The sequence below is a fragment of the Macaca fascicularis genome, chromosome 6 (genome assembly GCF_037993035.2).
Source record: "Macaca fascicularis isolate 582-1 chromosome 6, T2T-MFA8v1.1".
Lineage (NCBI taxonomy): Eukaryota > Metazoa > Chordata > Mammalia > Primates > Cercopithecidae > Macaca > Macaca fascicularis.
The window spans coordinates 116,188,919-116,210,611 of NC_088380.1; the positions used below are offsets into that span (position 1 = coordinate 116,188,919).

Below are 21,693 nucleotides of genomic sequence, written 5' to 3' on the forward strand. Positions count from 1 at the left end.
CTTATTTAAAATAGCTATTAGCTTTTTTTATGGGTAGTAATAGTGTTAGAATGGAAAATAATAAATTGAAAGATATTCTTAATGCTGTTCTAGTCCTGGTTCAATTTTCAAGTATATTCGACAGAAAGAAAAAAAGCTGTGAATTGACCACTTAAGTAAATCAGTCTGCAACTCAGTGTCCTAAGATTATTAAATCTAGAGGTAGGAATATAATTTTATGTCATGAAAATTCATCCCTTACCACTTTTTGTAAAATACTATATTTCTGGTTGGTCTCACGATAATATACAATTGTAGTTTTTACAGTAATTTTGAAAATGAAAGAACCAATTCAGTGTAAAAGGGAATACTTGATTATTGTATAAGAACAATAAAAGCTAATTTACTGTTATATTACTCAGTACTGAAAGCTGCAAGAGGCTATCTTTCAGTTCATTCTTCATTAATTATGCTGTATGGTGGTGATATTAGTATGAGTTTTATGGAAGGCTTTCAGGTTGACATCTCTGAGCTTGTATTTTGGCTCACGTGAATGTCTTTACCATATTTTCCTTATGATTGTTGAGGGGTGAATGAAGTGTTGAAGGCAAAATGGACTAATCAGTCACTGTGATTCCTCTATGAAAACTCCCATGATAAACTCTTTTTTGAAATGGCCTTAGTTCATTCATCACAGATTATAACTGTTGAAAATAAATTGTTGTGATTAATAAAAAACACACAAAAAAACTTTTACTTATCAATCTTCATAAAGACTAACCCTTAAAAATTTGCCTTTTATGCTAGATTACTGGAGTTTTAGTATCAAATTAATTTGGAGGCATTTCACTATTTATAGTTCTTTAGCTAGTAGCCAGATAATTAGGAATTAGTTTGAACCTTAAAATTTAGGTAAAAGGTATTATGTGATATCTTAAAGACGATAATTCTAACAGAACCATTTCATTTACGTGGTCCTTGTTGCACGTGTATAATAAAAGCATGGTACAGAAATAGATTTACTTACGTACATTTGAATTTAGCTCAGTTTTGCAATAAGTAGGTAGATAGAGTATGTTCAGTTAAATATTATGTTGGTATTTGATAAAATAAATTCTTCCCACATTGCAATCTTTATTTCTTGGATGGTAATTGTGCTGATTTGTTCTAGGACTGAAGAAGTTTGCTAGGGCTGCCATAGCAAAGTACCAGACTAAGTGGCTTAAACAACAGAAATTTGTTTTTTCACAGTTCTGGAGTCTAGTGTCCAAGATCAAGGTGTTGGCAGAGTTGGTTTCTTTTGAGGTCGTTTCTCCTTGGCTTGTTGATGGCTGTTTTCTCCTTGTGTTTTGCATGGTCTTCCTTGTGTATCTGTGTTCTAATCTCCTTTTCTTATAAGCACATCAATAGTTATATAGGATTAGGGCCTATCTTCATGACCACATTTTACCTTAATTACCTCTTTAAAGACCTGTCTCCAAATGCAGTCATCTTCTGAGGTAGTGAGACTTCGGCATATGACACAGATCTGTCCGTAACAAGGGCATAGGGTGAATTCAGTGCAAACTGAAATTTTGGGTAACCAATATATGTTTAAAATGTGGAGCAGTTTATGTAAGTGTTTTAATTGTCTGCTTTACAAATTAGGTGTTCAGAATATTTTTTATTTCCCCTTTACCTAGTTTAATTGTACAGATATGGGAAAGGGCAATTAAAGACTGATGATGATATCAGTTCTGAGCACTTGATGTTTTTTAACTTGGTGGTGTTAGTATGGTCATCCGGGAGTTAGGGCATCCTGTTTAATGGTTGGTTGAGTTTTCTGGGCTATTCTCTGGGAATCCAGAGGTGGATCCTGGCTCAGTGCTCTGGGGGCAGTGCTCCTGGTTAGTACTTTGGTGAAGCTAGGTGGGATTCTTTGCAGACCACTATTTAATGAAATATCTTTGAGGTTTTAAAAATAGACACAGGCTTTTTTAGTTAAATGTGGAAAAAACTGAAGTATCCAGGAAGTGTTCTACGGTGTCAAACCAGGTTAAAAGTGCCCCAGATCAAGAAAGTCCTGTAAAGACTATTTGACAGTGTATTTCTGTTTGGTCCCATAGCTTCATACTTGCCACATTGTAGGTGCTCAGTAAATAATTGTAGGATGAATGAGTAGATTTCAATTAAAGCAAGAGGAACAAATAAGTCATAGCTGCAGTGCTCTTTTCAAAAGCTCATATTCACATTGTCAGAATAGTTTTGTCTTCTCTGCCCTGGCAGGCTTTTGTTTTTTATTTATTTTTTTGCCAGCAAATACAGTATACATATTAATTGAACTATATACAGATAAGAAACAGCCATTTGGAGTCCCTTATTTTTAATTCTCTCACATGTAAGTTTGGAAACAATAGACCAATAGTTCAGCCGGGATATATAGAAACTTCTCCCTATAAGGTTTTTTAGATAGGAACAGGTTATTTTTTAGGGAGTCTACTTTGCCTACCACCAGTAGGTGCAGTTAGGTGGCTGTGTATGCTTTTGCTTGGCCATCTTAGTAGTCTGCCTTGTGGTGCTATGTTTGGACCTGTTGGTGTTAAAAAATTCTATGTTTCTTATAGCCAAATTGCAATTAATTTTAGATAAAATTTCCAGGATATTTGGAAAATATAGGAAAAAACAGAGAACCAAGCTGTCAACATCTATAATTCTCTTTTTGAAAAATTTTACCTATTAATGCGTTTGCATTTGTTGTTTGATTAGTGTTACTTTGTGCTTCTAAGGAATTGAATAATGAACAGCTTTTGGGAACAAATACCTGTATTTTTGCAGAATTCTACTTCTCAGTATTCATATTTATGCTGTAATTACCTTATTGGTCTGCTGCAAGCTTTTAGGTGTAGTGTATACTTGCCATCTTTTTTCTTAGTTTAACTTATTTAATGGGTGAAGAATTTTAGACGTGGCATGAGAGGATAAAATTTGGATCGTATATTTTGATAACAGTACTGCCAACTTGTTAACACTGTTTAGATTTTTAAAATTCAAAAAAAATTCCTTAAACTAGAGATAAAAAATTGAATTAGATGCTATAATTGTTAGATATAAATAACTGCTTTTTGGCCTTCAGTCATCTATCTTATTTTTCTCATTTATATCTGAATTTGTGCAGTTTTCAGAGTGTTTTCATTGTTTTAATATTAGTGGGTTTCTGAGTCTCATGACGACTAAAATGGAGTTTCATTAATTGAAAACACCTGTTAAATTTAAAAATATGTCTATGAATGAAACTTCTAAGGATGTCCAAAGTAATGCAGTGGAATGTGACTGAGTTGAAATCAGCCATATGAATCAGACCTTTGTGGTATATTTGTGTCTTGATTTAGGTTGGTTGAAGACTTTCAATGACTACTTTAGAGACAAGACTCAGTATATTTTTAATAACATGGTCCTAAAGCTGAAAGAAGACTCACGGAGGAAGTTTATTTGGTCTGAGATCTCTTACCTTTCAAAGTGGTGGGATATTATAGATATTCAGAAGAAGGATGCTGTTAAAAGGTTTGTTTTAAAACTTTTTTGGAATTTGGTAGTATTAAAAATTAATTGTACAAAGAATTAAGTATTGAATTTTTAGATGGTGAAAATTCTTAGCTTTATATCTGAAACTTAAAATATTTCTTCACATACCATGTTCATTGGTTTTGGTTCATCTCTGAAAAAGCCATTTGAATCTTTTGCATTTAAATCCTATGTTCCACTGGGTGCTCACTGCTGTAATCCCAGCACTTTGGGAGGCCGAGATGGGCGGATCACCTGAGGGCAAGAGTTCAAGACCACCCTGGCCAATGTGGTGAAACCCCGTTTCTACTAAAAATACAAACAAATTAGCCAGATATGGTGGCTCACGCCTGTAATTCCAGCTACTCAGGAGGCTCAGGCATGAGAATTGCTTGGACCCAGGAGGCAGAGGGTTGTAGTGAGCCAAGATAGTGCCACTGCACTCCAGCCTGGGTGACAGTGCGAGACTCTGCCTTGGGGGAAAAAAATCTTATGTTCCAACTTTGTCCCACAAATGGAATTACTAGGTCAAAGTGACTTAATAGTTTAAAAGTTTTTTTTAAAGCATATAATTAAAGTGACTCCTGTATAAGTTTGTTTCAGTGTATTTTTCAGTCTTCCATATAGAAAATATCAATTTATTTGCTTTTTGGTCAGCAATATAATTTTTGAAACTGTTGGCCAATTTGATGGTTGAAAATTTTCATTTTAATTTTTATATTTCATTGGTAACAATGTTGCGTATATTCTCATACAGGTGAAGGTTTTTGTGACTTGCCTATTATACTTTTTCTTACTGATTTTTAGGAGTATTTATATATATTCCTTAACTCATATTTTTTCTCAAATTTTTATTTTCATATTTAAGCGTTTGATATACAAAATTTTAACACATTTATCTTCTCAAATCTGTTATTCTGTTTTCTTCAGATATTGCTTTTGCTGTCATGTTTTAAAAAGTTTTCTCCAATCTAGAGGTCGAATAAATAGTGCTTTTTTTCTTCCTAATTTCATTTTTTACCATTCACTTTTTAAAAAACTGATTTTTTAAAAAATATGTTCCGATGGGAGGTTTTCTGATCTCCATGTATCCCCTGGAGTTACGAATTATCTTTTAATGAATTGTTTTCTTTAATTTATTTGCTGTCACTTATACAGCGCTTACAGTATTAGTACCTGTTCTAAGCACTTTACAAATTGTAGATAATAATCTTCTAAGCAATTCTGTGAAACAGGTACAATTGTTATCCTTGTTTTACACATCAGGACACTGACTTGTCCAGGGTCACAGGGCAGCCTGGTATTCCATGTGGTCCAGACTGTCCAGCTCCAGAGACTGTCTCCTTTGCACACTGTGCCATCCTGCCTCCCCAAGGTTGAATTAGTCCATCCTTTTCTAGTGATTTGAAGTGCAATCTTTATTGTATTTAAATATGCTTTAGTTCCTGGGCATTTTGATCTGTTTCATGGACTTCCCTGTTGGACTGCAATTGTTGTGCCTTTATGATATATTTCATTAATTGACAGTTGAAGTTCCCTCTCGTCTTTTTGTTTTTAGTTTTTATGTTTTTAGTTGTTATTTTTAGTTATTATGGATACGTAATCGTTGTACACATTTATGGGGTACATCTGGTATTTTAATATAAGTATATAACATATAATCAAATCAGGGTCATTGGGATATCTGTCACCTCAAACATTTATCATTTTCTTGTGTTAGGAACATTGGAATTCTCTTTTAGTTATTTTGAAATATATGATACATTATTCTTAACTATATTAAAAAGTTCTTTCAATGAGTGAACATTTAATTTTCCCAAAGTGCTTTAGAATTAATTTGTTAAATTCTTCATACTCCATCAAAAAAGTAATCTCTTTGGATTTCGATGAAATTTATGTAAACATTTAAAGATAATTTGGGGAGAATTGAATTTTTATAATTTCCATTGGATTTTTTTTTTTTTTCCTCCTGATAGGAGGCTTAAAATGCCTATTAAAATCAGGTTTGGCTAGGAAGGTACTTTAAGTGAAGGGTATATTTTCTATGAGTACTGGGATTAATTAACTACCTCATAAAGGGGCTAGCCACATCCACTCTAGCCATGTGCTGCCACTGGAACCAGAGTTGTCAGGATATCCCTCCAGTTACTCAAGACAAGCTAGAATTCCAAAATATTATGTAAAATACCTAGAATTTTTACATTGAAATGTTAGCTATTAATTAGATTAATGTACCAGGACATGCACACATGTGCATGCATACACAAACACACATATACACACACACACACACACACACACACAGACACACACAGTGCCAAACAGATCACATCAACATTTCTGAATCTGTAGTTTAGATACAGTAGTTTGCAACATTTTAAACATTAATAACTGTCTTATAAAACCACATAGGCATTGGTGTTTGTTTTATAAAGGTAATTTTTTGATTAACTTTTAAGTTTTTTGCCAAGTGCAGTGGCTAATGGCTATAATCTCAGTGACTTGGGAGGCTGAGGTAGGAGGATCCCTTGAGCCCAAGAATTGGAGGCTACCATGAGCTGTGATCATGCCCCTGCACTCCAGCTTGGGTGAGTGGGCAAGACCTCAACTCTAAAAAAAAATTTTTTTTTTTTAGGTCTTTAGGTCTTACATTACTTCTTGAGCGTGAATAATATTTCATATTTTCTAAGAAAATAATTTTATAGATATTCTCAGATTGTTTCTGATTTTAAGAATTTATCCCATCTGTAGTTATTTTTGCTTTTTTGTTGCTTCTTTTGGGAATCTGGTTTTTTTCTTCATTTTGATTTACTTAATTTTACTGGTTTTTGCCCACCTTACCCTCCTAGAACCTATTTATATTTTACCAATTTTTACTCTTGACCTATCTGCTTTCATCTTTCGTAATTCCTTCTACTCAATTTCACTAATGCTAAATGAACCAGTCTATTTAATAAGTTCATTTGTGTGTTTACCTTTTAGCAATATTCTGAGTAGCTTTTTATATGTTTTTATATGCTATTTTCTTATTGTATTTTTTTGTAAATATTTAATAACTGTACTACTGTTTTCTTTTTGATTTAAGTATGTTAGAAAAATAATTTTCAATTTGCAAGTTCTTTTTTTTCCCGGTTATACTGTATTATAAACTAGCTTTAATGTCTTATGGCCATAGAGTATGGACTGTATACTTTTTTTTTTTTTTTTTTTTTGAGACTGAGTCTCACTTTGTCACCCAGGCTGAAGTACAGTGGCGTGATCTCAGCTCACTACAACCTCTGCCATCCAGGTTCAAGTGGTTCTCCTTCTTCAGCCTCCCAAGTAGCTGGGATTACAGGCACCCGCCACCACGCCTGGCTAATTTTTGTATTTTTAGTAGAAACAGGGTTTCACCATTTTGGCCAGGCTGGTCTTGAACTCCTGACTTCAAATGATTCACCTGCCTTGGCCTCCCAGAGTGCTGGGATTACAGGTATAAGCCACTGTTCCTGGCCTGTATACTTTTTATTCTTTAGAGTTTTTTGATTTTTTTTTTATGACTTAATGTGTAATCAATGTTGATGAAGCCTCTACTGGTATTTGAAAAGGTGGTGTTTGTAGAATATAGAGTTTGGTATCTGCTAATTCAGTATTTTACAATTGCTATTTTTATCTTTGTACACTCAGTTTTGCTGTCATATTATATACACATTCTTAAAAATCGTGTTATGCAAAATTGTGCAATATTAAACCCAGGGCTCATGAAAAAGTACAGTTAGAGCATAGCACTCTAAAACTTCATTAGTGACGTAGACACACACAAGAGATGGAAACCTAATAAAGATGCAAATCCAATTTTGCCTGTGTTAAATTGGTTTAAAAATGCATAAATAAATATGCCAGTTTACCTTGAAAAAGGCCTAAAGTTTGCTTGTGGAAGGGTGTATTGGAAGGAATATCGATTCGAGTTATTACTGAGAAGTAATGGCAAGTAGGTTAGCTGAAGTCTGTTGGAAAGTTGAATAGCACATGTGGATGACTGTGGCTCATAACCCTTGATGAACTGAGGGAGCTGGTAGATGTTTGAGGTGTGTCTGTGTGCCTTGTGCATTCCTTATACAGCTTTGTTCAGCTGAGGGAAGTTTTGTACCTTCATCAATGTTTCTTGGAGACTGAATTGTGCATAAGCAAGGCAAAATTTATTTCCTTATGTAATCAATCACCTGGGAACTCATTCCCATTTTCAAAACAAGTGTTTATAGCAGAACTGACTGTACTTATTTTTTGCTACTGTTCCCCTGTCAGCTTTTATTTTTTGGATATTTTCTGTGTGTGTGTGTGTGTGTGTGTGTGTTTTCCCATTCTTGCCTGATCTTTGTTGGCTTCTGTATTAGCTCATTCATTCATTCAACAGACACTTCCCGAACATCTACTGTGGGGCAGGGACTGCAAGGTGGGCGCTCCTAGACTAAGATTTATTTTTCTTTATTGTAAACTGTATGTGTCATCATTGACACCATCTTTTCTCCTTTTTATAATTAATGTTATTATACTACCACTTTCGTTGTTCGTTTGCTTGAGTTTGCTGTCCTTTTTACTTGAAGGACTGTCAGCTTGGTGGTTCTAAAGGCTGGGAACTGGGACCAGGCTGCCTAGGTTCAAATTCTGCCAAGTCCCATCTACTGTTTGACTTTGAGCAAGTTATTTAACTTTTCTATACCTCAGTTTCTTCATTTGTCAAATGAGGATAATATTGAAACCAATTTTATTGGTTTTTGTGAGGATTGAATTAATTCAAACACCATGCTTATCACAATGCCTGGCACATTTTAAGATCCCAATGAACATTAGTGCTTTTTAAAATTTTATTTGAGACTTTGAGTATTTCTCCTGGATACCATATGTAATTCTTAATGCTGAAGTCTTCTATAATGGGAGAGTTTTCTTTTAATTTTTAATTTTTCTGTGAAACAGGGTCCCATTCTGTTCCAAGGCTGGAGTGCAGTGGCATGATCACAGCTCACTGCCGCCTCAACCTCCTGGGCTCAGGTGATCCTCCCACTTCAGCCCTCTAGTAGCTGGGACTACAGGCGCACACCACCACGGTGGCTCATTTTTGTATTTTCTGTAGAGATGAGATTTTGCCATGTTGTGCAGGCTGGTCTTGAACCCTTGGGCACAAGTGATCCACCTGCCTCAGCCTCCCAAAGTGCTGGGATTATAGGCATCAGCCACTGTGCTCAGTCCCTATTATGGGATATTTTATCTATAAAATTTTTTTTCTCTTCTGTCTTAAAGCTTTCTTATGTAATGCTTCATTGAAGGTAACTTTTTCCCCATGCTCACTTACTTTATTTATGAAATTTTAAATTTTCACTAAGGGTTATATATCTAGGTATGTATAACTTTCCATTAAGATTCCCATCAATCAATTCAAATGTTTCTTTAGCTTATGTGTTCTGTACTTACTAATTTACTACTGCTTTTGTTTCATTTGTTTTACCTTGTTACTGTGTCTCTAGTCTCTCTTTTTCATACGCATTTTTAATTTGTCATATTTACTATGTTTTGGGAGTTTTTTCCCAAGAGTCTTCCCTACCACCCCCTCAGTTCAGTACTCTGTTATTGAGTGTTTTCTGGCTTTGAGTGTTTGACTCTAACTTTACTTCTGTGCTTTTTGTATTGTTGTCCATAAGTCCAAGTATTTTCCTCCTTTTTATTTATCTGCAAGCAACAACAGCTGTATCCACACCTGGAATTTGTCCCAAAACATGGTGTAACTTGCCTTGAATCCCTTTCTTTTCTAACCAAATACTTTCAGTTTCCTGGCTGTGGGTATTAGTTATTACTGGCTGACCAGCATCCACTTCACCTAATTTCCTTTTGGGAAGTGGTCTCTCACCCAAAGAGTTCAGCTCCTCCTCCTTGTTGTCCTAGCCCAGACAAGTCAGCTGTGACCTGAGCTCAGTTAATCAGCATGTTATTTCCCAGGGCTTTGAATCTTTAGAGAGTGAAGTGAGGGCTGACAGATGGAGGGAGGGAAGCAGAAACAGAAGAATGTTTACTGGTCATTCCTCACAGCACCTTGTATTTGCAAGACTCTTCCTGTTATAAGATCCCTGTGTTCTCTCATTTTCCTTCAGCCCTTAGCTAAGCCTGCACTTTTATCCTGTCTTCAGTTCTCTGTGTTCAAGACAGTATCCACAGTCAGTTTGTATTGCTTGCAAACCAGAAAGCTAGCTGATAGGAACTTAGGATGCCTCCTTAGTTCCTCTGTTGGAGAATTACATCCTGCAAGATTATATGAGATGCAGGGATCAGCAGTTGGGGAAGGTGCCCTGGTTATAAATAGGACAGGGTGTGAGAAGAGAGGAGCTTGGGCTATGAGAAGATTGAAAAAGGAGTGCCCCATCTATGAAGGGTTTTCTGTTTCTTTGGTGTAGCTGCTGAGCCTGGGGCTGGCTTTCTCCGTCTAGCTTTGTTTTTGTGTGGCCTGTAAGCCAGGTAGGAGATGTGTGTCCAAAGGTGCTGCTTCACAGAGTCCAGCCACCTCAGAAGGAAACTGGGTCTGCTGCCTGCTGCTTGTGGTCAGGTGGGGCCAGCCATGCTTGGCTGTCGCGCAGCATGGCTTCATTAAGGAGACTGCCTCTGCAGCAGTCTAAGTGCATGGGCAGAGAGACTTCTGCAGAGGGGGGCTCACACAAGTGCCATGAGGGTGAAGAGTCTGTGATTAGTATCTGTACCAAGATTCAGCTTTGCCTCAGCCCTTGGCCCTTCAGATTAGGAGCTGTTGACAGAATCTCTCAGAATCTTCTTATTTATGCTGGGATTCCATGCTGATTTTTCATGCAGGGCAGTTGCAGGTCAATACTTGAATTATTTCAGTTTTACTTGTACCATATCTGTCAGAAATCTTGCCAATTTTATGGCCTGCGGATGGCCTCTTTCTCCTGACTCTACCTGGATGCAAGTTTTTGCCCTTTCTTTTTTTTTTATTCTGTTGGTTATTTTTCTTAGGTTGAGCCATATAAAATTGCCAATATTTGACTACTTTTGATATACAAAAATGGCAATTTCATGAATCAGTCCAATATTAAAGATAAAAGATGGTAAGATATTGGAGGGGACTGCAGATTAGAATCTAGTGCTCAATCTTTGTCTCACTCAGACTCCTTCTGAGAACAGCTTTTTTGGCATTGGAAAATATTCTGGAATATAGGCTTGATCCTGAATGGTATCATTTTGCTTGAAGGAAAATATATATATAATATATATATATTATAGCCAGATTAGAGAAGATGAGTTCTGTTTCTGGTCAAGATTTGCTAAAGTGCTCTCTCTTCTAGCTCTAATAATTCACTTTTATTCACTTACTACATTTATTTGTAGAACTATAGTAATAGTATCTCCCCCACCCCCAACACTTACTTGAACAAAACATTCTTAGTGTTAGTTGCTTAAATGTATATTTTCGGAGGAAAACTTAATAGATGTTTAGGTTTGCTCCTGTTATTTAAAATTCTGAGCTTGTACTAAGTGGCATTACTAGTAGATTTTTTGTGTGTGACTTCTGGTGTAATGCTTATGCGGTGGCTTGTTTTTCTCTTTTTGAAGATGAGCTATGGATTAAATATCTGTACCTAAATTTGCAAGCTAGCTATTGCAGAACAGAACCTGTTAATTCCAGCAGAGTTCCACGTAAGCTTTCATTGTCCCTAAAGAATACCAATTGATTGTGGGAACTTAACAGAAACATAACTCAAACGATCCTCATAATCTATTCTAGCAGTGACTTGTTTGATTCTTATCCCCTCCCCCTAGCAGCATTATTATTCAACTCTATAAGCTTTTAAAAGTGAAAATCTAGTTAACTGAAGAGAGATCTATGTAAACAACTTCTACATTTTCTGTTTTTTGTGTGATCTGAAATAATTTAGTCAGTTATAATCATGGTACCTACTGGTGATACATATCCAGTGGATTTAAAAGAAGCTGCCTTCCATTAAATAATCAGTGTATTATCTTCTACGCTTGTTTTATTTTGAAATGACTGGTGTAGTAATTTTTTAAAACTTTTTAGCCTTCACATTTGAATATTTTTGGCTAAATGCAGTTAAATACTGCATGATGTTTATAATACATCAAAATGTGAACCCTTATTGAGAGTCAAGCAGCTGAAACGTTAGCCTTGGCATTTCCTTTGACTAGCATACAGCATGTTACATATTCATTGTTCCTCTCTGGGCTCTGAGATATTGAAACAGCTTTTATATTGCATCTGCTCTTGCTATTGAGACCAGTGTTGAGTGGAGAAACCCACCGAGTTGTTAGAATCTAAGAACAGGTTGTATATTCACCAAAGTCTTGACCAGTTTCTCTTTGTGGATCTTTTAGTGTTAAAAAGGGCTCCAAATGTTTGCTAGGAGGAAGATAACCATCAGTTAGTATATATTTTTTATCTTCACCAATTTGGTGGGTTTCATTGCCTTGGCAAGAATGCAGACTCTTTATTTATGTAATCTTTGTACTATCTTCTTACCTTTTTTTCCCTAGGTTCATATTTAAGTGAACCTTCCACTGTCTTCTCAACTATCTCTGCTTGCTTCTTGAAATCAGAAGATTATTTGATGTTACATTCTTAAATAAGAATCCAAACTTAACTAATGTGCATCCTGGGTTTTCTGAGAAATTGGACTATTAATGTTCTTATTGAGACTAATTCATTATATGTTTTATGCAGGTTGGATTTTTTGGTATTTAACTGAAGGTTGCTGTAAAATTTATAGAGCAATGGGAAGTTACAGTGTGTCTTGTGATATTCAAAGTCATTTGCAGATTTGGATTGAGTTTAGAATCTAAAGATATTTAGCATTTCATCAAAGCACTGAAAGCAATGCATCAGGGTCTAAAATAACTTTAGTTCTAATAGTCAAAGTAGTGGTTTACGTTTATTTTAGAAAGTATATGCTCTATCCCTACCTCTTCAATTCCAGGTCATCTTGAGTAAGGCGGTTATCCTTCCACCTCTCATTCCCTTCAACCACTGGCATCTGTTTATGTCATGGAGACCTGTAAAAGCCATGAGGGATTTCTCAGGTGCTCCATCCATCCCTTGGATACTTTCTCAAGCCTCAGAGAGTATGTTTTTGCAGCATTGACATCGACCACTCCATTCTCCTCGAAATTCTTTCCTCTTTTGGCTTTGAAGTGACCTTGAGCTCTTTCACTTTCGGGTCTATTCTAACACTGCTGACCGTTCCTTTTTCATTACCTCTCTGATTTCCTCTTCTGCTTACTTTCTAAATGTTCCTCTTCTCACCTGTTGGGGAACACTGCTTGGTTTTCTTCATTTTGCACGCTCTTCCACACTGTTGTTTTAATTACCAGGCATTTGGACTACTTCCAGATCTAAAGATCCAGCCTGGACTTCTTTCTTGTTCTCTAGTTAGTGGCAATAGTAAGAGATAACACTCGAGTGCTTACTGTGTAAGGCACTCGAGGCACATTTTAAGCACTCCTGTATTTATTTCAGCCAATCCTCTAGCATTCTCTTGAGTTAAGGTTCTTTATCATCTTCGTTCTCTTGTTGAGGGATCTGAGGCAGGAGTGTTAAGGAAAGTGCCCAAGGTCACCCAGCTAGTAAGTGTGGAAATAGGACCCAAGCCAGGCAGTCTTGCCCCAGAAACAGTGGGCAAATAGTCTCTACCTCTGTGGTGCTCTGCCTTTCCACCTCCCTTTTCCTGTGACATCCAGTCAGTCCCTAAGCTCTGTGACTTCTACCTCTTCAGTGTCTCCTGACTCTGACCCTTGCTTTTCATCTCCATTGCTCTTGTCTCATACTATTGTGAAAACCTCCAGATTGTCTTTCCATTTCCAGCTGTGCCACTTCTAAGTATCTGCCATTTCATCAACAGAATTAGTTTTCTAATATGCGAGTCCCACCATGTTTGCTTTAAAATGCTTTATGGTGCTTCAGTCTCAAAAGGAACAGGCCAGTCTCCTTTGCCGGACACATACTGACTTTTTCTGTCTGATTCTTCCCAACTTGCTCATCCTTATCTCCAATCACTTCCTGCCTCACACTCTACTCTTACGCATTCTGAGCCACGGGTATCCTCAGACACATGCTGTTTCGTGCTTCTTAGGAATTTGCCTGTGTTCAGCTTCGATTTTTGTTTTTTTCCTTTTGTGCACTGGATAATTTCAGTCTTACTCATTTTTAACACTCAGCTGAAATATTACCTCATCTCTGAAGACTTCCCTTATTTACTTCTACCATTCATTCAGCAAATATTTATTGTGCTATGCTTCAGAAATGTAGGAGATAAGCAAGAATGACCTAGTCCCAGCCCTCAGAAAAGAGCAGGGAAGACATGTAATTAAACACAGTATAACAATAAAGGGTTTTCTTCTATAGAGGCAAGAGGAGGGTCTTGGAAGGCTTCCTGAAGCAAATGATATTCAAGCTTAAACCTGAATGATGACTAGAACTAGCCAGTCAAGAAGTGGGTGTCAGAGGGCAGAGAAGGAATTTCAGGTTGTGAGAAGAGAATGGTGAGTATGGGCCAGGGATTAACAAGGGCATGTTCAAACACCTGGAAGACATTTATTAGACAGCAGCAGTTGGGGAGGGTGAGCGGCGAGGGTGTGTGTGTAGAAGCTGGGTAAATCATGGCCATCAGGGAGATACATATCAAAACTTCTAGAAGATACTGTTTCCAACCCTTTTAGAATGGCTAAAATAAAAAAGATGACAACGTCAAAAGTTGGCAAGAATGTGTAGCAACAGAAACTCTCATATATTGCGGGTAGGAATGTAAAATGGGGGCGACTTTCTGAAAAGCCTCCGAAGAGTTTTCCAAACTTAAAATATATACCATGTGATCTGGGGGCTCCACTCCTAGGAATTTACCCAAGAGAAGTGAAAACAAGTTCACATAAAGACTTGTACAGACATTTTCATACAGGCTTTTTCCTAGTAACTTCAAACTGCAAACACTTTAAATGTCCTTCAGCAAGGTGATGGATTAAAAAATTGTTGTATATTCCTACAATAGAATACCTAGCAGTAAAAAATGATAAATTACTGAAATGCACAGTAATATGGATGAGTCTCACAAATGTTAAGCAGAAGTGAGACAGAAGAGTAAATATTGTTTGATTTCCATTTTATGAATTCTGAGAGGAGACTCAACTGATCTATTGTGATAGAAATAGAATGTCAGAATGTTTTTTGGGGGCAAGGTGAGTGGTGAGTGTGGATTGGAACGGGGCATGAGGGAACTCTCTGAATTGGTGGAAGTAGTCTGTATATTATTTTGGGTAGTGATTACAGTTGTCAGAATTCATGAGGCTGAAAATATGTGTATTGTATATTGTTATATCTCAAAAATATTTTAGAAAATGTAATACATTATAAACATACAATATAATACAATAATATAATACAGTACAATACAATAAACATAATGATATATGTCTCTCTTGATATGGAAAGATGTTCATGGTATAATGTTAAGTAAATTAACTTGGTTAAAAACTCTGGCTACCATAACCCTTTGTGCATATATATCAAGGTAGTGAGTTTCTAAATTTTATTCTTTAACCTCTTTCACATTTTTCAACCTATTTTGAATGAGTATTTTATGAATGAAATATTGTTTACTATACAGTGAAAGATTTAAAATACATCCCCTGCTTATTAAAACTTTGCAGATTATTGAACCATATGAGAAATTTATTTTTATTTCTATTAAATTAATTAATTAATTTTAGAGACAGGGTCTTTGTCACTCAGGCTGCAGTGCAGTGGTGCTATCATAGCTCACTGCAACCTCAAACTCCTGGACTCAAGTGATACTCTACCTCAGCCTCCTGAGTAGCTAGGACCTACAGGTGCATGCCACCATGCTGGGCTAATTTTTATATTTTTGTAGAGAAGGGTTTTACTATATTACCCAGGCTGGTCCTCAAACCCCTGGCCTGAGGTGATCCTCCTGCACTGGTCCCCCAAAGCGTAGGGATTATAGATGTGAGCCACTACATCTGGCCCCAAGACATGTTTTTAAAGAAATTTTCATGCCTATTTTTAAGCTACAGTTCTGTTACTTTTTTTTTGGAGACAGAGCTTTACTCTCTTGCCTAGGATGGAATGCAGTGTTGCATTCTTGCCTCACTGCCACCTCTGCCTCCCAGGTTCAAGCAATTCTCGGGCCTCAGCCTCCCGAGTAGCTTGGGATTACAGGCATGTGCCGCCACACCCAGCTAATTTTTGTATTTTTCGTGGAGATGAGGTTTTGCCATGTTGGCCAGGCTGGTCTTGAACTCCTGACCTCAAGTGATCTGACAGCCTCAGCTTCCCAAAGTGCTGAGATTACAGATGTGAACCACCGCATCTGGCCTCAGTTTTGTTAGTTTTCAGTGCTTAGGAAACACAGGTTATAACATTCATACTTGAGAAAAAAATTTGGTTTAGTTTACTTTTTAATATATGTCCCAATATATACAAAGGATACACAATGAAAAGTACGGTACTCAGCCACTCCTGTCTCCTTGTCATTTTGCTCTTTTCACAGGAGGTAACTACTATGACCAGGCTCGTATTTATTTTGTAGATGTATGGGAAAACATATGCACATGTACATAAAGGCATAGGCATATATATTATACAATGATACCATGCCATGTACATTGTGCTGTGTTTTTTTTTTTTTTTTTGAGTGGGTCTATTTTTTAAATTATAAATAAGCATAACATAAAATTTACTATTTTAACAATTTTTAAGTGTACAGTTCAGTAGCATTACAACATTTACACCATTGTGCAGCTATTACCACCATCCATCTCTAGAACTTTATTATCACCCCAAATGCAAACTTTGTACCTATTGAACAGTAATTCCCGTTCTTCTTGCTCCTCGCAACCACTGTTCTGTTTTTTGTCTCTACAAGTTTGACTACTCTATTAGGTACCTTAGATACGTAGAGTCATATATTTGTCCTTTTGTGTCTGCCTTACTTCATTTAGCATAGTATCTTCAAGGCTCATTCATGTTGTAGCATGTATCAGAATTTCTTTCCTTTTTAAGGCTACATGATACTCCCCTGTATGTATTGAAAGTAGTGACAAAAACCACAATTACTTTTGCACCAACCTAATACATACCACAGCTTATTTATCCATTCATCCTTTGATGGATATTTGGGTGGTTTCTACCTTTTGGCCACTGTGAATAATGCTGCTGTGAATATGGGTGTGCAGATACTTGTCCAGGTCCCTTCTTTCCATCCCCAGAACTGGAACTGCTGGATCATATAGTAATTCTATGTTTAATTTTTTTTTTAATCACTGTCATTTTAGGTATTTTTTTTTTGGCAGAGTAAAACATTTAAACATTTTACATCGACATAAATACAAGCATGATAAGCATTGACATGAAAATGGCAGTAATTCTGTACATGTGCTGCTTGTATTTTTGTTATTATATTTTTATATCATGCTTTTTTGTAAAATACTCTAAACATTTATGAATTTCAGTAGTTTTCTGTGATATCATTTTTAATGGCTGAATAATGCTCCGTCACTGTATGGATGAGTTGACTTGACTAATCTCTTACTTTTGGAGATCTAGGTAATTTCTTAACTTTTATCTTTGAAAACATCTGTTTGTATTCATGATCTCTATAATCTAATTTTATACAAAGATAATGCAGAGCTCGGGGGAGAGGGTTGGTACAGCAGTTTCATTTGATTAACAAGGTAATCAACATTTAGCTGTATGATTTTGTCGTCTTCGTTGCCTAAAACGTTATTCTGTAGGGCTTTCCCCAAATTGTTTTAGAACAAACAAGTGGACATACCTTTTCTGTAGGGTATACTGCCCGGGAATAATGTGGAATTGCACCAAGGAATCAAAGGGCAGTATAACGACATGTGTAATACAAGATTCGTGCATAATTTTTTCATTACCATGCTGTTTTCTATACTACTGTACCATTTTACATCCCATCAGCAATGCACAGATTTCCAATTTCCTCACATCCTTATCAACACTTATTTGCTGTTTTATTATTTTACATAATAGGCATCCCTAATGGGCGTCGTACCAGTGCTTTTTAAACATACATCTTGGAGAGTCTTTTAGTAAAGTCTGTTATATGAATGGGACTAGTTGTTTAACTACTCCCAATTTTATTTCTGGCCTCTAGCTAATGTATTTAGTGTATCTTTTGTCATTAGTGTATATAATGCTCTTATTTTAAAATACAGTATTTTCTGATTCATTTTCAGTAAGCATGGATAAAAGTACATATGCATTTTACAGGTTGATAGTAATTGCCAGCAATATGTGAGACTACTTATGTCTACATCCTTAACATCACAGTATGTTACACAACTTTTCGATCTTTCTAATCTGATAGGTGAAAAGTGGCATCTTAATGAAGTTTTAACTTGCATTTCCTTGTGAGTGAGATTAAATTTCTTGTCATTTTTATGAGTCAGTTATTTCTGAAATATCTGCATTGTATCTTTTGCCCATTTTTTTTCTTTTTTGCATTATTGGTACCCATTTATTACAATTTTATGCTAATAGGAACAATCAGTGTCAAATGATGAACAAAACAAATATGATTCCTGCGCTCATGGTACTTACAGTCTGTTGGAATAGAAAGATAGTAAACATACAAATATGCAATTAAATTTTCTTGTAAATGTTACGGAAGAAAAGTTAGATTTTCTGAAAGATAACAGTTTAGGTTGAATTTGGGTGGGATGTGGTGGCCAGTAACAGCCCTTAAGGAACCTGTAAGAACCAATGAGGCAAATAATTGAAGGGAAAACATTCCAGGCGGATGGACAGCATGGACAGCTAGCTGAAAGAAGGGGATGTGGCTGGATTGCAATGAGGAAGAAACGATGAGAGATGACTAATTTGCCCTCTGTTCCTCATATACTAAATCTGTATCAATACGTATCAACAGTGTTCAAAAATATACAGTGAGTTTCCCCTATCATTATATGAGGGGCTTTAAAACAAATCTTTTTCCCTGCATACTAGATATTCTCCATGAAAGGAATATGAATCAGAGAATCTGATTAGCAGAATATCTTTAGGGTATAAATTGATTCATTGGGAGCTTCTGTGTTTTTGAATTTTCCATTTAAAAATTTTTTTAAATTTAAGAATGAAATACTGTATGTCATCTTGTATTATTTCCTGTTTCTCCAGATGTGTGATTAGAAATTCAACTGGTTTTCTCATGTGAAATTAATTTGTGATTCTTTGAAGCTTGCTAAATGATGCATTGTTTGCTACAAAGTTGTCTGTAACAATTTCCCCGTTAGGGAGAAAAACTCTTTGAGTGTGTCCTTCTGTGTGTGACCAAATTCCAAATGTCTGATGATTCTACATAGGGGAAAAAGTGACACTCAGAGAAAATAATTTGCAGCTTGTTGTGCCTTGCAGTAAATTCTACATTTTAGGTAAAACGAGGAGCGACAGATACGCTCAGCTTAGTTTTGATCAGTAATTTTCTTAAGCTTTCTATACCAAATTTCTCATCATTGAAATAGAAACATTGTGGTATTTTAATGTCTTTTACCATTAGTTACAAGTCAACTTATTGTAAAAAGTGAAACATAAGTATTGTTAATTTTGAAAATTAGTTCCTGGTTTCTTAGTTTCTGGATTTGTTAGATAAATATATTCTTTTGTTTCCCTTACTAACCCAATATCCTTTCACTTTGGCCTTTAGATTTCATGTTTATTAGGAAATATCATGAAGTGTACATGTAAAATAGACAGAGTGTCTTGGTAGAAACTAAGCAATAGACCCTATGGTGTGGGCACAATCTTTTTTATTTTTTTATTTTTTTTTTGTTTTGTATTCCCCTGCCTGTCAGATAAATAGTTCAGTTGATACCTGTTGAACACTGTGAATGGAAATACTTGGAAGTGCCTGTATTCATTCTAAGTAAATTTTTCTATAGAACAGGTATTTTTCATTACTTTTTAAAAATTGTTAGTCGTGAATGTACAGCTACAATCCGTCTTCATTTTATTTTTATTATCACTAACAACAGTGGCATTGAGTATGGTACTTTTTTAGGTTAACATAGCTTTTCTGTTACTGCTTGTAAATATATATATATAAATATTTATATATATATGTATATATGCAGTTGCAAGATTTAATATAGTGAAATAGAGTGAAAACAGAGCTCCCATACAAAGGGAGGGGACCCAAAGAGGGAAGCCGTTGCTGGCTGGAATGCCTGGGTTTATATCTGGATCATTGTCTCTCCCGCTGTGTTCTCAGGCAATAGATGATTGGCTATTTCTTTACCTCCTGTTTTTGCCTAATTAGCATTTTAGTGAGCTCTCTTTGCTATGCGATTGGTTGGGTGTGAGCTAAGTTGCAAGCCCCGTGTTTAAAGGTGGAAGCGGTCACCTTCCCAGCTAGGCTTAGGGATTCTTAGTCGGCCTAGGAAATCCAGCTAGTCCTGTCTCTCAGTTTTTCCCTCTCAACAGGGAAACCCAAGTGCTGTTGGGGAGGTTGGCTGATGACTGCTCTAACTGCTTCCTGCTGAATTGGGGCATAGTAGGGGTCGTACAGTTGAGATTTCCTCAGGAGGGGTGCCTTCGATGTCATTAACATCGGAGCAAGGGCTACCAGGCTGGTCCAGGGGTCCGTGGTGGATCTTAGTCATGGACTGCATCTGGGGCTCCATTTGAAGAACGATTCGTGGTTTTACAGCTTTGATTCTGGAAGAGACAAACTTAACAAGGAGGTTAGAGATACAGGGATAGAAATGTATGGCCTGCAGTGCAGGAGATTATATCTTTGGCACACTTCACAGGTCCTGACTATTAAGTGCTTGATAGTTTTGAAAAGGCCTGGTCCAGTAAATAATAATTTGGCCATCTGATGGGTACTATCAATGCCTAAGTGAAAGGTTTGGTGAGGGGTTTTAAGTAATTTCCATTGGTTAGCTTCAGGCAAAAGTATTTTTCCTTCTTCGGTGGCTAGCCATCCTGAGGGGAGGAAACTGTGTCCTCGTGAGGTTCCCCATTCTATTTCTCCTGCTGAGTACTGGGGCTTGGTTTTCTGGAGGGGATTACCCCATACTAGGGGTCCTTCTATAAGCATTTCTAACGGAGGGTCCTGCCTTGTGGCTCTTTTGACTTCAATATCCACTTGGCGGTTCCCTTCTGTTTCCCTTTCCTTTCCTTTCTGAGGACCCCAGCAGTGTAAGACTGTCACCTCTTTAGGTTTCTGTACAGCCAATAATAATCTCCTAATGGCTTCTTGATGTTTGATAGGTGTTCCCTCAGAAGTTAGTAATTCCCTTTCTCTCCATATTGCTGTATGGGCATGGAGGACTAGGTAAGCATACTTAGAGTCTGTATATATATTTACCGTTTTTCCTTCTCCTAATTCTAGTGCCTGAGTGAGGGCTGTTAGTTCTGCCAGCTGAGCACTAGTTCCTGGAGTGAGGGGATTACTTTCAAGTATTCCGTTATCACTGACCACTGCATACCCTGCTTTTTGAAGTCCTTTTTCTACAAAGTAACTTCCATCAGTATACAAATTGAGGTTGGGATCAGTCAAGGGAACCTCTAAAAGGTCCCCTCGAGCGGCATAGGTTTGAGCAATTACTTGTTGACAGTTATGTTCTATCTTCATTGTCTGAAAGAAGTGTGGCTGGGTTAAGAGTTGCACAAGTGCGCAGTCGCAGCACTGTCCCTTTAAGTAATAGAGCCTGATATTTAAGTAAACGGTTGTCTGACAGCCACAAGTCTCCTTTAGCAGTGAGTATACTGTTCACATCATGAGATGTGCACACAGTAAGATCTCTTCCCTGTATTATTTTAACTGCTTCAGTTACTAAGACCACTACTGCTGCTACTACCTGTAAACAGAGAGACCAACCCTTTGCACTACATTAATTTCCTTGCTCAGGTATGCCACGGGTTGCAAGCTCGTCCCTCGGACCTGTGTAAGGACTCCTAGAGCTATTCCTGTTTTTTCTGTGACATGTAAAGAAAAGTCTTCCTCCATTGGCAAGCTTTACACTGGAACTTGGGTTAGGGCCTTCTTTAGGGCCTGGAAAGCCGCTTCTGTTTCAGGTGTCCATCTTCTAAATGGGTATTGGCTTTCTCAGTTTCCTTAATTAGTGTATATAATGGTCTGG

At 36.7% G+C, this 21,693-nt stretch overlaps 1 protein-coding gene across 5 annotated transcripts in view; it reads left to right on the forward strand.

Moving 5' to 3' along the window:
* Window positions 1-21,693, forward strand: part of MAN2A1 (mannosidase alpha class 2A member 1) — a 175,565-nt gene that overhangs the window by 37,503 nt on the left and 116,369 nt on the right. For 3 of the 5 annotated variants that reach the window (XR_012414002.1, XM_005557492.4, XM_073994015.1), the window contains one exon: window positions 3,348-3,519. The exons of the other annotated variants lie outside the window; for them this stretch is intronic. Coding sequence is in view for 2 of the 3 variants with exons in the window: in XM_005557492.4 (XP_005557549.1) it covers window positions 3,348-3,519 (172 nt within the window). In the remaining variant the exon portion in view is untranslated. The remainder of the gene's footprint in view (window positions 1-3,347; window positions 3,520-21,693) is intronic. 5 annotated transcript variants of the gene reach the window in all.